The 11,248-nt window shown below is 36.9% G+C and overlaps 1 protein-coding gene across 1 annotated transcript in view; it reads left to right on the top strand.

Annotated features, from left to right (window-relative positions):
* Acsl4 (acyl-CoA synthetase long chain family member 4) overlaps positions 1-10,908 on the top strand; it is a 67,916-nt gene extending 57,008 nt beyond the window's left edge. The window contains exons 15-16 of the mRNA XM_031378208.1: positions 558-831; positions 8,025-10,908. Of these exons, the coding sequence (XP_031234068.1) occupies positions 558-831; positions 8,025-8,182 (432 nt within the window). The 3' untranslated portion in view covers positions 8,183-10,908. The remainder of the gene's footprint in view (positions 1-557; positions 832-8,024) is intronic.
* The last annotated feature ends 340 nt before the right edge of the window (positions 10,909-11,248 follow it).

Genomic DNA, 11,248 nt, shown 5'->3' with positions numbered 1-11,248 from the left:
TTTGTCTGTGTATCATCTCTATTGTGTTTATTGGGGAAGCTCATATGGGACCACTTGTGTGGGTTCCCTCCAGTAACCATTTGGGTCCTGGAGAGCAAATTCAGGTCATCAGACATGATTGCTATCTTGCCTGACAAAGAGTAGTTCTGTTTCATGTTTCATAAACTTACAGTAAAAGGAATATTATAAAATAAATTTGATTGCGTGTAAACATTCAGGTACCATCAAATGTCTCTTAGAACTTTGATTGCAGTTAGGAAAATGAACATGAAAGTTCTTGAATTCATTTAACAGCATGAAGGTCTTTTCCAGAAAATCATTTATTATAGTTCTTTATTAGACATCTGCCATATCTTGCTAAATGTTTGTTATCTGATTTAACCTATGCTGCAAGTTCTTTTATATAGGATCCATAGCAATTGAGACTTAGCATGAATAACTTCCCCCAAAAGTTCACATAAGTAACACATGGTGAATTTTCAGTCCAGGTTTTTCTAAGTTAAAAAAGCCTGTGAGATTGAGCCACTTTCTTTTTTATATTGATATCATTATATGTGTGTGTGTGTTTTTGTGTGTGTGTGTATGTGTACACATTTAGAATTATTTCTACTGTAACTGCTATATTGAATAATGTGAATAATTTTGCTTACTTCCTAATGTCTAAATTTTTCAGTGACCAGTCCTACGTGATCAGCTTTGTGGTTCCTAACCAGAAAAAGTTGACTCTTTTGGCACAACAGAAGGGGGTAGAAGGATCTTGGGTTGATATTTGCAATAATCCTGCCATGGAGGCTGAAATACTGAAAGAAATTCGAGAAGCTGCAAATGCCAGTAAGTAAGAAATTGCTAAGCTGTTGAAGTCCATAAAAGTCACCTAATAAATATTTTGTGCATTACACTAAAATATTCAAAGACATATACAATGCATCTTGATTGTATCCACTCCTTGCTACTTCCATCTAACTCCTTTTAAAACACTTTTCACCCAACTCTTCTTTTTTTAAAGATTTATTTATTGTTATATGTAAGTACACTGTAGCTGTCTTCAGATACACCAGAAGAGGGCGTCAGATCTCATTATGGATGGTTGTGGGCCACCATGTGGTTGCTGGGATTTGAACTCAGGAACTTCAGAAGAGCAGTCAGTGCTCTTAACCACTGAGCCATCTCACCAGCCCTCATCCAACTCTATATTCTTTCTTTTTCTATAAATCTCATTGCGAGTGTTATGTGTGTATGTGTGTAGATATAAAATCGATTTACCAATTAAATACATACTCCTTTGAGAATTATACACACACACACACACACACACACACACACACACACATATATATATATATATATATATATATATATATATTCATAATCTCTTTCCCTCCCACTTCCCTCAGACCTTACCCAACAGTGGGTTTCCCTCCCAATTTCATGTCCTCTTCTGTCTTTTAATAACCCACTAAGTCCTGTTAGTGCTGCCTATGTAGGCATGAGAGTAGAGCCATCCACTGGAGCATGGGCAGTTATCATTGACCACACACAAAGGAAGAGGTATCAGCTACAGCTAATAACTCCTCGGTAAGGGTGGGGCCTGTGAGATGCTCTGCCATCCATGTTGAAGTTTTGACTGGCTTGATTTCGTGTAGGTCTTTGCAGGCGTTGTCACCATAGCTGCTGTCAATTCATTTCCTTATACAAAAGACAGCATTTCACACACCACTCCTCACCACAGCCCCCACCTTTCATCCTTTACATTCTTCCTACTTTCTCTTCCACAGTGCTCCTTGAGCCTTGGGCAGGGAGGATGGGGTTTTCGAGAGTTATGCTATTTATTTAGGGCTGAATACTCACAGTCACTTTTTCTCAATTCTTTGACAATTATGCGTCTGTGTATTTACTGCTGCCTACTACCCAAAGAAACTTCTGAGCAAGGATGAGAGAAGTGAAGGTCTATGGATATAAACATAAATATTTAGAAGGCAGTTGGTTGGTATGCAGGCCTGTTTACCAAAAAAAAAAAAAAAAAAAAAAAAAAAAAAAAAAAAAAAAAAAAAAAAAAAAAAAAGGATACCCCTAGGGCCTGTCTAGGCATTGGTTTTTGAGCGGATTTACAAGGCTGGGAATGAATTCTTTCTAACAAGCACCCTGAAATCCAGTCAGAAGGCAGTTAGAGTTACCCCTATTGTTGCTGCTGCTCTGGTGGACACACTCTATAGTGTTCAGATATGTTCTTTCAATTCTGAGTTTCGTCAGGGCCTTTTAATATTAAGGAATGTTGGATTTTTTTGTTGGTTTTTGAGACAGGGTTTCTCTGTATAGCCCTTGGGCATCCTGGAACTTATTCTAAAGACCAGGCTGGCCTCAAACTCACAGAGATTCACCTGCCTCTGTCTCCCAAGTCCTGGCATTAAAGGCCTATAGCACCACACCCGGGTGGAATATTGGATTTTTTGCCAAAATTCTTTCTGTATCTGTCAGAAAGACCAGGTGATTTTTGTCCTTGTAGTTATGTCCTTGTAGTTATGCATGTGTATGCATATGTTGAGCCATCTCTGGAATTAAGCCAGCATGATCTTGGTGAATGGTTTGATGTGTTTTTGAATTTGTGGATAATTTTTTTGCATTTATGTTTATTGGGCTAGTCTATAATTTTCTGTTTTGTTGAATCTATGATTTTGGTATTAGGGTGATAATAGCTTTATAGAAGTATTTTTGGCAACAGCATGCTCATTTCCTATTTTATGGAATAATTTAAGAAGCATTACTATTTTTACTTCTTGAAAATCTAGTAAAAACCATTAGTGAATCTTTTCTGGACATGGATATTTTAACTTGGGAGATTTTTAGTTACTGCTTCAATTTCACTGATGGTAAATCTGCTTAAATTGTTTATCTCATCTTGGATTCATTTTTCAAGGTTATATACATGTAGAAATTCATTGATTATGTTTAGAATTTCCAGTTTAGTAAAACATATTTCTGTGTTTTTCCCCCCATATTGTTTACTCTCAGAGATTCTGTGAGCTCTCTAGAGTTTCTCTTTGTAGTTGATTTGTGGTCAGTTCCTGTTGTGATCCGATAGAATGCAGGAGATTGTTTTAGTTTCTGTGTATTTTCTAAGACTTGCTTTGTTTTGTGCCTTAATATATTTTGGCACTCCATGGACTTCTGTGAAAAGAAATGTATTCTACAGTGCTTGGAAGGAATGTCCCATAGATACCTACTAAAGCCTATTTGTTCTTTGATGTCACTTAAGTCATGTGTTCCTCTGTGTTGTTGGAATGACCTGTCAGTTGGTGAGAGTCAGGTGTTGAAATCATCCATTACTAGTGAGCTGGGGGTTAATCTGACCTTACATCTACTAATATTTTATGAAATTGGGTATGTGTGTATTATGGGCATGTATGCTTTAGAATTAGAGTATCCTCTTGCTGACTTTTGCTTAGTCATTGTAAAGTGACATTTTTTTTTTTTAAAAAAAATCCTTTCTCCCTAGTTTGAGTTTGAAGGGTTTGTTGTTGTTTGTTGTTGTTGTTTAATTTCCCAAGGATAATAGGGAATTGATTATTGTGGAGGAAAGCATCAGTGGTCATGATCCTAGACCATAGATTTAAGTTGTGTCAGCTATATTGAAATGAGGTAACTTTTTTTAAAATGAAGTTCTATTGTAACAGAGCCCAAAAGGTCATGAATTAAAACACTCTCTGAGTATGTAGCGAGTACATCAGGCAGGCTCACAGCAAAGTAGGAAAATCTCTGCTATAGGCCTGATGACATTCTTAGCCTTTGGTTTGGTGAAGGCTGCAGGTCTCTTTATATAGTCTACAGGATTTACCTAGTAGTTGTCAGGATGTCAGGTCACAACAAAGAATTGGGCAATGAACGGCCATTAGGACAGCGACATCTGCTGGATTCTTAGTTTCTGCTGCTCCCTGTGTTCATCCATATTTTAAAAGGGGTGACTTCGGAACACTTGAACTCTTCGTAGGCTTCACTGAAAGGTTACTCACATGTGCATCCTTTCCCTCTCTTGGACCACTCCATTTCTCAAGTGAAGCCTCTTTCATTTATTGTGTAGGTACTCTTAGTTTGATGGCCAGGATTCTGATAGCCAACGAGAACAAGGTATTGTCAGGGAGGTGGAGCGAGTAACAATCTTCCTTTTTGGCAGCCTTCATCCCTAGCTCTGCTGTGCTTCATGTGCTCTAGTCCAGAAACCAACTAGCTCGCAGGCTGGTGCTGGAAGGGCAGCACAGAATGAGAGAGGACTTGATCAGCTCTGCTGTTGCTTTTTGTACCACCCTTTGTCCTTGTCCTCAGAAGTATACTGTGCCCAGGGCTCCCTAGGCCTTCCATTGAGAATGCTTGGCATCTTTTTTGGTTGGCAGTTATGTTAGCCATCTCCGAGTCAGTTAGCAGTGGTTCTTTTGGTTTTCTCCTCTAGACTTAAGTGAACTCTCCTACCCAGTGGCTTTTCCTCATTTCATTTACTTCATTGTAGTTAGTGAGTTTTTCACTAAAAAAAAAATACTGAGACGGTATCTCTATGTATTCCTGACTAGCATAGAGCTTACCAATTAAATCAGGATATCCTGGACTTGGAGTGATCCTCTTACCTCTGCTTCCCAAGAGACGTTATTTTAGAGTATTTATTTCCTAGGAGCAGGTGAGAGGAACCTTGTATTCCCTATGTTGACTTTCAAGCTGTTTACCTGCTTTTTAATCTTATTTTATTTTAATAATGAAAGTAATAATTTTCTTAATTACTAGTTAGCTGTAATCATGAAATATTGGACAATACAGAAAATTCTAAGGGGGTAAGTAAAAGTCCCCTGGCTGGAGTGACCTCTGCTTGTCTTCTGCATCAACACCACTTGTCAATGTCATCAGCAGCTTCTGAGTCAGTAGCTACATAATTTCATCATCATCTTAAATTCCTAAGTTTTTTTTTTCAGAAAATAAATATTTAATCTATTCTATTTTTAGGTGAGTACTACTTTCCCCACCTAATCATCTTTGCTACCCAACTATTTTCTTTATTATTTCTTTATTTTTTTTTTATTTTTATTTTTTGGCCGGTGTAGGTGCAGAGGCTGGGCCGCGGGAAGGCTCCAGGCCCTGCTCCTAGCTGCTCCTGCTGCTCCTGCTGCTCTGCCCAGTGCTGCTCCCGCTGCTGCCCTTGCCAGCATGGAAGAGCCTCGGTGGACTTGGGTGGGCTGTTGCCCCTGTTGGGCACAAAATTATTTTCTTGAATGACAGTTTTGGTTTGTTATGCATGTTCATGTGAGTGCAGCTATACATGTAGACGACAGAGCTCATTCCTTGGGGACCATCTACTTTGTTTTGTTTGAGAAAGGGTCCCTCAAGGAGACCTGGGACGCCCGTAGGGATTGCCTGACTCTTCCTCTCCATCTCTTAGATGCAAGCGGCACATCACCACGATCTGCTTTTCATGGAGAGGTTAGGGACAACTGAGCCATCTCGTTAGCCTGTGTGTGATTGTTTTCTTGGTGTGAATTCTTAGATGTGGAATTTTGGGGTCAAAAGGAAAGGGCATACAGAAGTTTTTTTTTTTCCCCTCTTTGTCAAAGTGAGTCTAATTTCATCAGGAAAGCTCCACTGACTTTTATTTCTGTAACAGACATTTCCATAGTAGTGATGCCAAATTCCTCTTTCAAATGGCAACTTAGATTTCACTTAGGTTTTAAAGTATAGTTTATAATAATTTTCCAACCTCAATATCTTATTTCTTCAAGAACTTTCTGAACCCCAGCACTCTATAAATATTCTAAATTTCAAAGTTCATTTTCTGATTGATCACATTGTAAAGGTACTTAGGTATGCAATGCTTTCTTCAAGGTAATTTTATTATTTATAAATAAGCTTTATGTTATTGTCCCCAGACTTCCAGAACCTTCTTTGATACTGTATGGTATCTCATAAACTATTTCAACCAACAGCCTGCTCACTGGAGGCATCCCTCCAGTTATCCTTAATTATTGAGATGCTAATAAAGGAGAAGGTTACTTGAATACTTATCACTGTGTATTTAACTGCATGAAGATAATTGGGGAATGTCAAGCTACACTGTAATTGCATATAGAAAGCCGAAGAAAAAAATCCCAGGACTCACTAGGCCTCCATAGCTTTCCTGTTCTTGGAGTGAGATATGCAATTAAGATACATATTATTTGGATGCTGAATGGTAATTGTGATCCTGGAGCTCCAGAAAATCTAGCTCCTCCCTTCTGCTGTGGTGCACACACACACACACACACACACACACACACACACACACACACTTACTTTAAAACCAGCAACAGCAAAAACATAGATATGCTGCCACCCGCAGGATGGCCTTTATAATGTTCACATTTATTCAGAGAAAATGCTCATGGGAAATTATTGGTTCTTCAGTCCTCTTCTTTCTTTCTCATTTGCTGGAGGTTACTTTATTCTTGTATGAAACTGTGATTGTCTGTTTCTGTCCTACATATGAACCAGTGATGGGGAGTTCTCTGAATGACGCCCCCCAAGCATCCCTTTTTGTTCTCCCTTAAATGACAATGCAGCTAATAATGATAGGACATTTAAAAACATGCTATCATTAACTGGTATACAACTGAAGTGGTGTATCAGTTTTGTAGTGTTTCTGGAATTAGACCTTTTTAAGTAGGGAAAGTAAAAGGAAATGAAAGTTTTTGGAACCAGTTGAGATTTCCCTTGATCCAGATGTACATGTGTCAGGGGGCAGGTATCTCAGGTTCCTTTCTGTAACTGAGCCATAATGAATGTGAGGAAAGAGTAGATATTGTTAATTCAGGCAAATTTTATGTTTTCTCTGCTTGTTTAGGCATTACTTGAGGTAACGTGATACCATACTACATAATATGTGAGAGATTTTTTTTTTTCATATTCAGCATCATACTCACTCAAAGCATTTTCTAATGTCACCAAGGCTGATGGGTAGAAGCTTTGGAAGTACACACAGATTTTATTTTAGGTTATTCTATAAAAAAATCAAGCCCACATGGAGAGTAACACATCTGGCCTTTAGAATTTTTATAATGAGATTATGTTAATATATACCTTGGGGCATTGTAAGAAATAGGCTAATATGATTGAATACCTTGTTCTTATTTATTATTGATACTTTTCTTTTTATGACAGTCTCACTGTGTAGCCTTGGCTAGCCTGGAACTCAAAGAAATCCACCTGCTTCTGCCTCCCGAGTGCTGGAATTAGAGGTATATGCCACTCCCAGCTACTTCTTTCTATGTTCTCAATTTCTTATATTTCTCCTGACATATACTGAGTTGTGTAACTCCCACACAGTATGTACTGTGCCCGCTCTTACACTATTTAAACACTATTATTATACCAAGTAAATACCATGTTGGCTCACATTTGATCATGTAATACAGCTTTTAAGGAATTGTTTTCGGGAGGTATAATTTTTTTATGGAATAACTTAATAGATTTGTATGAATGTATTGAGGACTTTTGGTCTAGTGTATAGGTGACAGCCAGGAAAACAAAGACCTTTCATGGAGCTTGCATTGCAGTGCTTGAGACAAACAAATAATATGTTTGGGGGGAAATACAGGCATTGAATGAAGTGAGGTCATAAAATATGAAGATACACACACACATACACACACACACACATGTGTATATATATAATGACAAAAGAATCTAGTCTTCTTTTTTGTTGCAAATAGAGGAATTCTGGATGTTAGTAGCTACATTTGGATGGAAAACCACTCCAGGCAAAGGAACGGTGGTATGAAGGCTCTAAGGGGAAGATGGGGTATGTGTCTGTGTGAGCGAAGCTGCCTATGAGCCTGCATAGTGTTAATTGACATACAAATAAATAAATTTTCTTTTATTTCATCATCTAAGCCATCAATTCTGAAAATTATATGTTGGATTCACTATTTTCTTCCCCCACCCCTCTCTTTCTCCCACTTTCTACTTTTTCCCTGCCCCTCTTCTACCCTTCTCTCCCCCCTTTTTTTTTATTTCAGTGAAATTGGAGCGATTTGAAATTCCAATCAAGGTTCGATTAAGCCCAGAGCCATGGACCCCAGAAACTGGTTTGGTAACAGATGCCTTCAAGCTGAAAAGGAAGGAGTTGAAGAACCATTATCTCAAAGACATTGAGCGGATGTATGGGGGCAAATAAACTGCAGCTTTCTTATTTCCATCTGCACAGGAGGCAGCCTGATGGTTTTTAGTTGTAGAGTTTTTAAACCTTTGTTGATCTCTTTGTTAGAATGTCAGGTGTATCTTCTAAAGACATGAAGCAAAAACAACCAAAAGTGGTTAAAATAGTTGAGTCTACTTTCACTTGCATAGGTCCCAGTGAAGCTGAAATTGGAAAGACATTTCCCTTTAGCTGTGTTATTAAGTTTAAAGCAGAAATTCTGTTTTTAAAAATTAGCCTTAGATACACTTCTTTTTATAAAGAAAAGATACTCCACGCTAAAGTAAATAAATTGGAGTTGGAATAGATATAGTTGAAGAAATTTACAGCTTCCAGTGCCTGTGTCTTCCTAGCTCAGAGGTTTCTGTAATAATCATGACAAAATTACATAGTAACACTACTCAGAGCAGAAGTGCCACCAGGCTTGGAAATTCTCTTCCAACCATTTATCTTGAAGGGAAAAAAAAATCAGTCTTGATATGGAATCAGTATCTTAGAAGGTATTATTTTAAGATCATAATTGCCATGAAGGTTAGACCTAGAATCATTGCAACATTGTGAATAATTACAGTGCCTGAAGTTAAGACTAAAACAATACACACACATACCAAAAATAGCTCATCATGTATTTGAAGGGAAGCTGAACTGCTCCTTTGGATGTCTGAGAACTAAAGTCAGCATCTGTAATTATTTAAATGTCTTAAGAGGAATGTCCACTTTGCAAAAGTGACCTTTCTGTGTGTGATCTAGTCAAAGACTGAGACCAAGGGGAATGTGTTAGAAATGTCAGTCAGAATTCAGCAACATACATTGCTTTGCTTTTAGAAAGCTGATGGAATGAGTCCTAAGTATTCAGAATTAGGATCCTTGCATAGCACTGAACCTGGAAAAAGAGACTTAGACTCGGAATTTAACTTTGATAACAGGGCTTGGTTTTAAAATGTGCTTGTACTAAATTATATTTGTAATTTATGGTCTGTCTGCTATTGCTGATTGATTCTTAATCAGTAGTGTGCATTTCAGAGGGCCTCATTTTGCTTTAATTTCAGCAAAGCGGGTTATGATGAATGACTTCCTCAACATCTTGTTCAAACCTACGGGTGATTAAATGTCTTGGATGAGCCTGGGGAAGTTTAAAGGGAAGAAAACACTGTTACCACTTTTCCTGTTTGTGAAGAGTTTAGAAACTGGAAATGCTAGATTTGGGAGAAGGGCAGAGTTACTTGATTAAGGACTGTCTGTGCAGTAACTTGGAGTGTGAGTTTCTTTTGAAATCTTCAGCTAAAATCTGGAATTATATATTCTTGATAGATATTCGCACTTGAACCATAGTTACTGTAAAAAGCAAAATTCTTAATACTGTTATTCTTTGCACTTTTTCATAATCATTTTATACACACACATACACATGTGTGTGTGTGTATATATATATAATATATATATGTTGCTTACATTGCATTGTACAGATGTGGGCCACCACTACAACAAAATGAATTCTTTGTGCTCAAATATTTATAAAGAAATTATTTAAATGTTATGTATATGGTGGTAATAACGAAAAAAATCATCTGGTATTATAAGCAACAGCGAAGGTTTTTGTAAAAGTTTCTTTTCAGTGTTCTGCAAAATAAAATTTGAGGCAAGTTTTCCCTGAAGTTATATGTGAGTATTCTCATGCTTCCATCTTGCTTTTGAAGCGTGAAAAGACATTACCAAGTAGACTACTATTCAGCTTCTACTTCCTCCTAGTGCACTGTTTATCCTTCAAGGATGTTTTTTTTGTTTTTTTGTTTTTTTGTTTTTTTGTTTTTTAAGGCTTTTCCAATATATGTATCCCATTTGGAATGGTGATCTTAAAATGTGAGTGCATGCATACTATCTTGTTTAAGATACTTGCACCCCACCCACTCACTTCCATCTCCCAAAGCTGGAACACTGCCAACTAGGTCCTTAAGAATCACGCAATTAACACAAGGTTGGGTGCTGCTAATTCTTCATGAAAATCCAAACACGTTAAGGGACCAGGGAGATGCCACTGCCCCCCTGACTTTTCATCAAAAATATACATGTTTATGTAAACAGAACTATTTTCCATATTCATAGTGACTTTTTAAGTATTTGAGCCTAAAGATTTTGATCTCCATTTTTTATACCTATTTAAATTGTTCATAATTATTACATATCTGCCATCAAATAAAGCTGTGCTTACTAGTGATTATAAGTGTGTGCATTTCTAAGTTGAACACTCATGATTTTTGCTTTAATTCCATGAAAGGGTCTTATTTCCTTGCTATTTGTATTCATTCTTTTTTTTTTTATGTAGACTGAAGGTATGATTGTCTGACTTTTAAGAAATGAAATACAGATGAATGAATCATAGAGTCCAAAGTGAGGGAGAATCCTGTTTGATTGTTCATAGAGACTGACTAGTATCTTTTGCCTATATTTTCCTGGTAGTTTATGACAAATGTTTCTACAGTGAAAAGCTGAGAACAGATTAAAGATCCGTGTGGCATTTGGGAACTGGAGAGATAAATTTTAATTTTGAATGTAGTTATAAATTTTATATTCATATTTGTACTTTCTGTTAAAATGCACGATTATAGGATTGTTCCTTAGATTTTTGTTTACTCTTGAAAAGCTTTGTTCTTATTTTTAAGTTTGCACTTGAATCTTATAAAATAAATCCACCCATGTTATCAAGCCAATTTGTTTTTCTTATATGTTAATATAAAAATCTCTAAGTTTGAATGTTACCTAGGCTTTTTAAGTAGCATGCTTGGGTATCTGGGATTAAGTGATTAACTTAGCTTTTCTAAATCCTATTCATTACATTGGTTTATTTGAATCCAGAACTTTATTACTTTAATACAGTGAGTTGAATATCTTGTAACATGGAAACTGTGGGACAAGGCATAGTTAGGGTGTATGGATTATTGCTAAATACTAATAATCATTAATTTTAGGCTAATGTTTACATATACATATGTATGTAAGGTGTATGAGATGTATACATACCCACACTGTTACAACTCTGCTTTGATG

The sequence above is a fragment of the Mastomys coucha genome, chromosome X, assembly GCF_008632895.1.
Source record: "Mastomys coucha isolate ucsf_1 chromosome X, UCSF_Mcou_1, whole genome shotgun sequence".
NCBI lineage: Eukaryota > Metazoa > Chordata > Mammalia > Rodentia > Muridae > Mastomys > Mastomys coucha.
The sequence above is the reverse complement of the archived record's forward strand: the minus strand, read 5'-3'. Positions and strand labels throughout refer to the sequence as shown.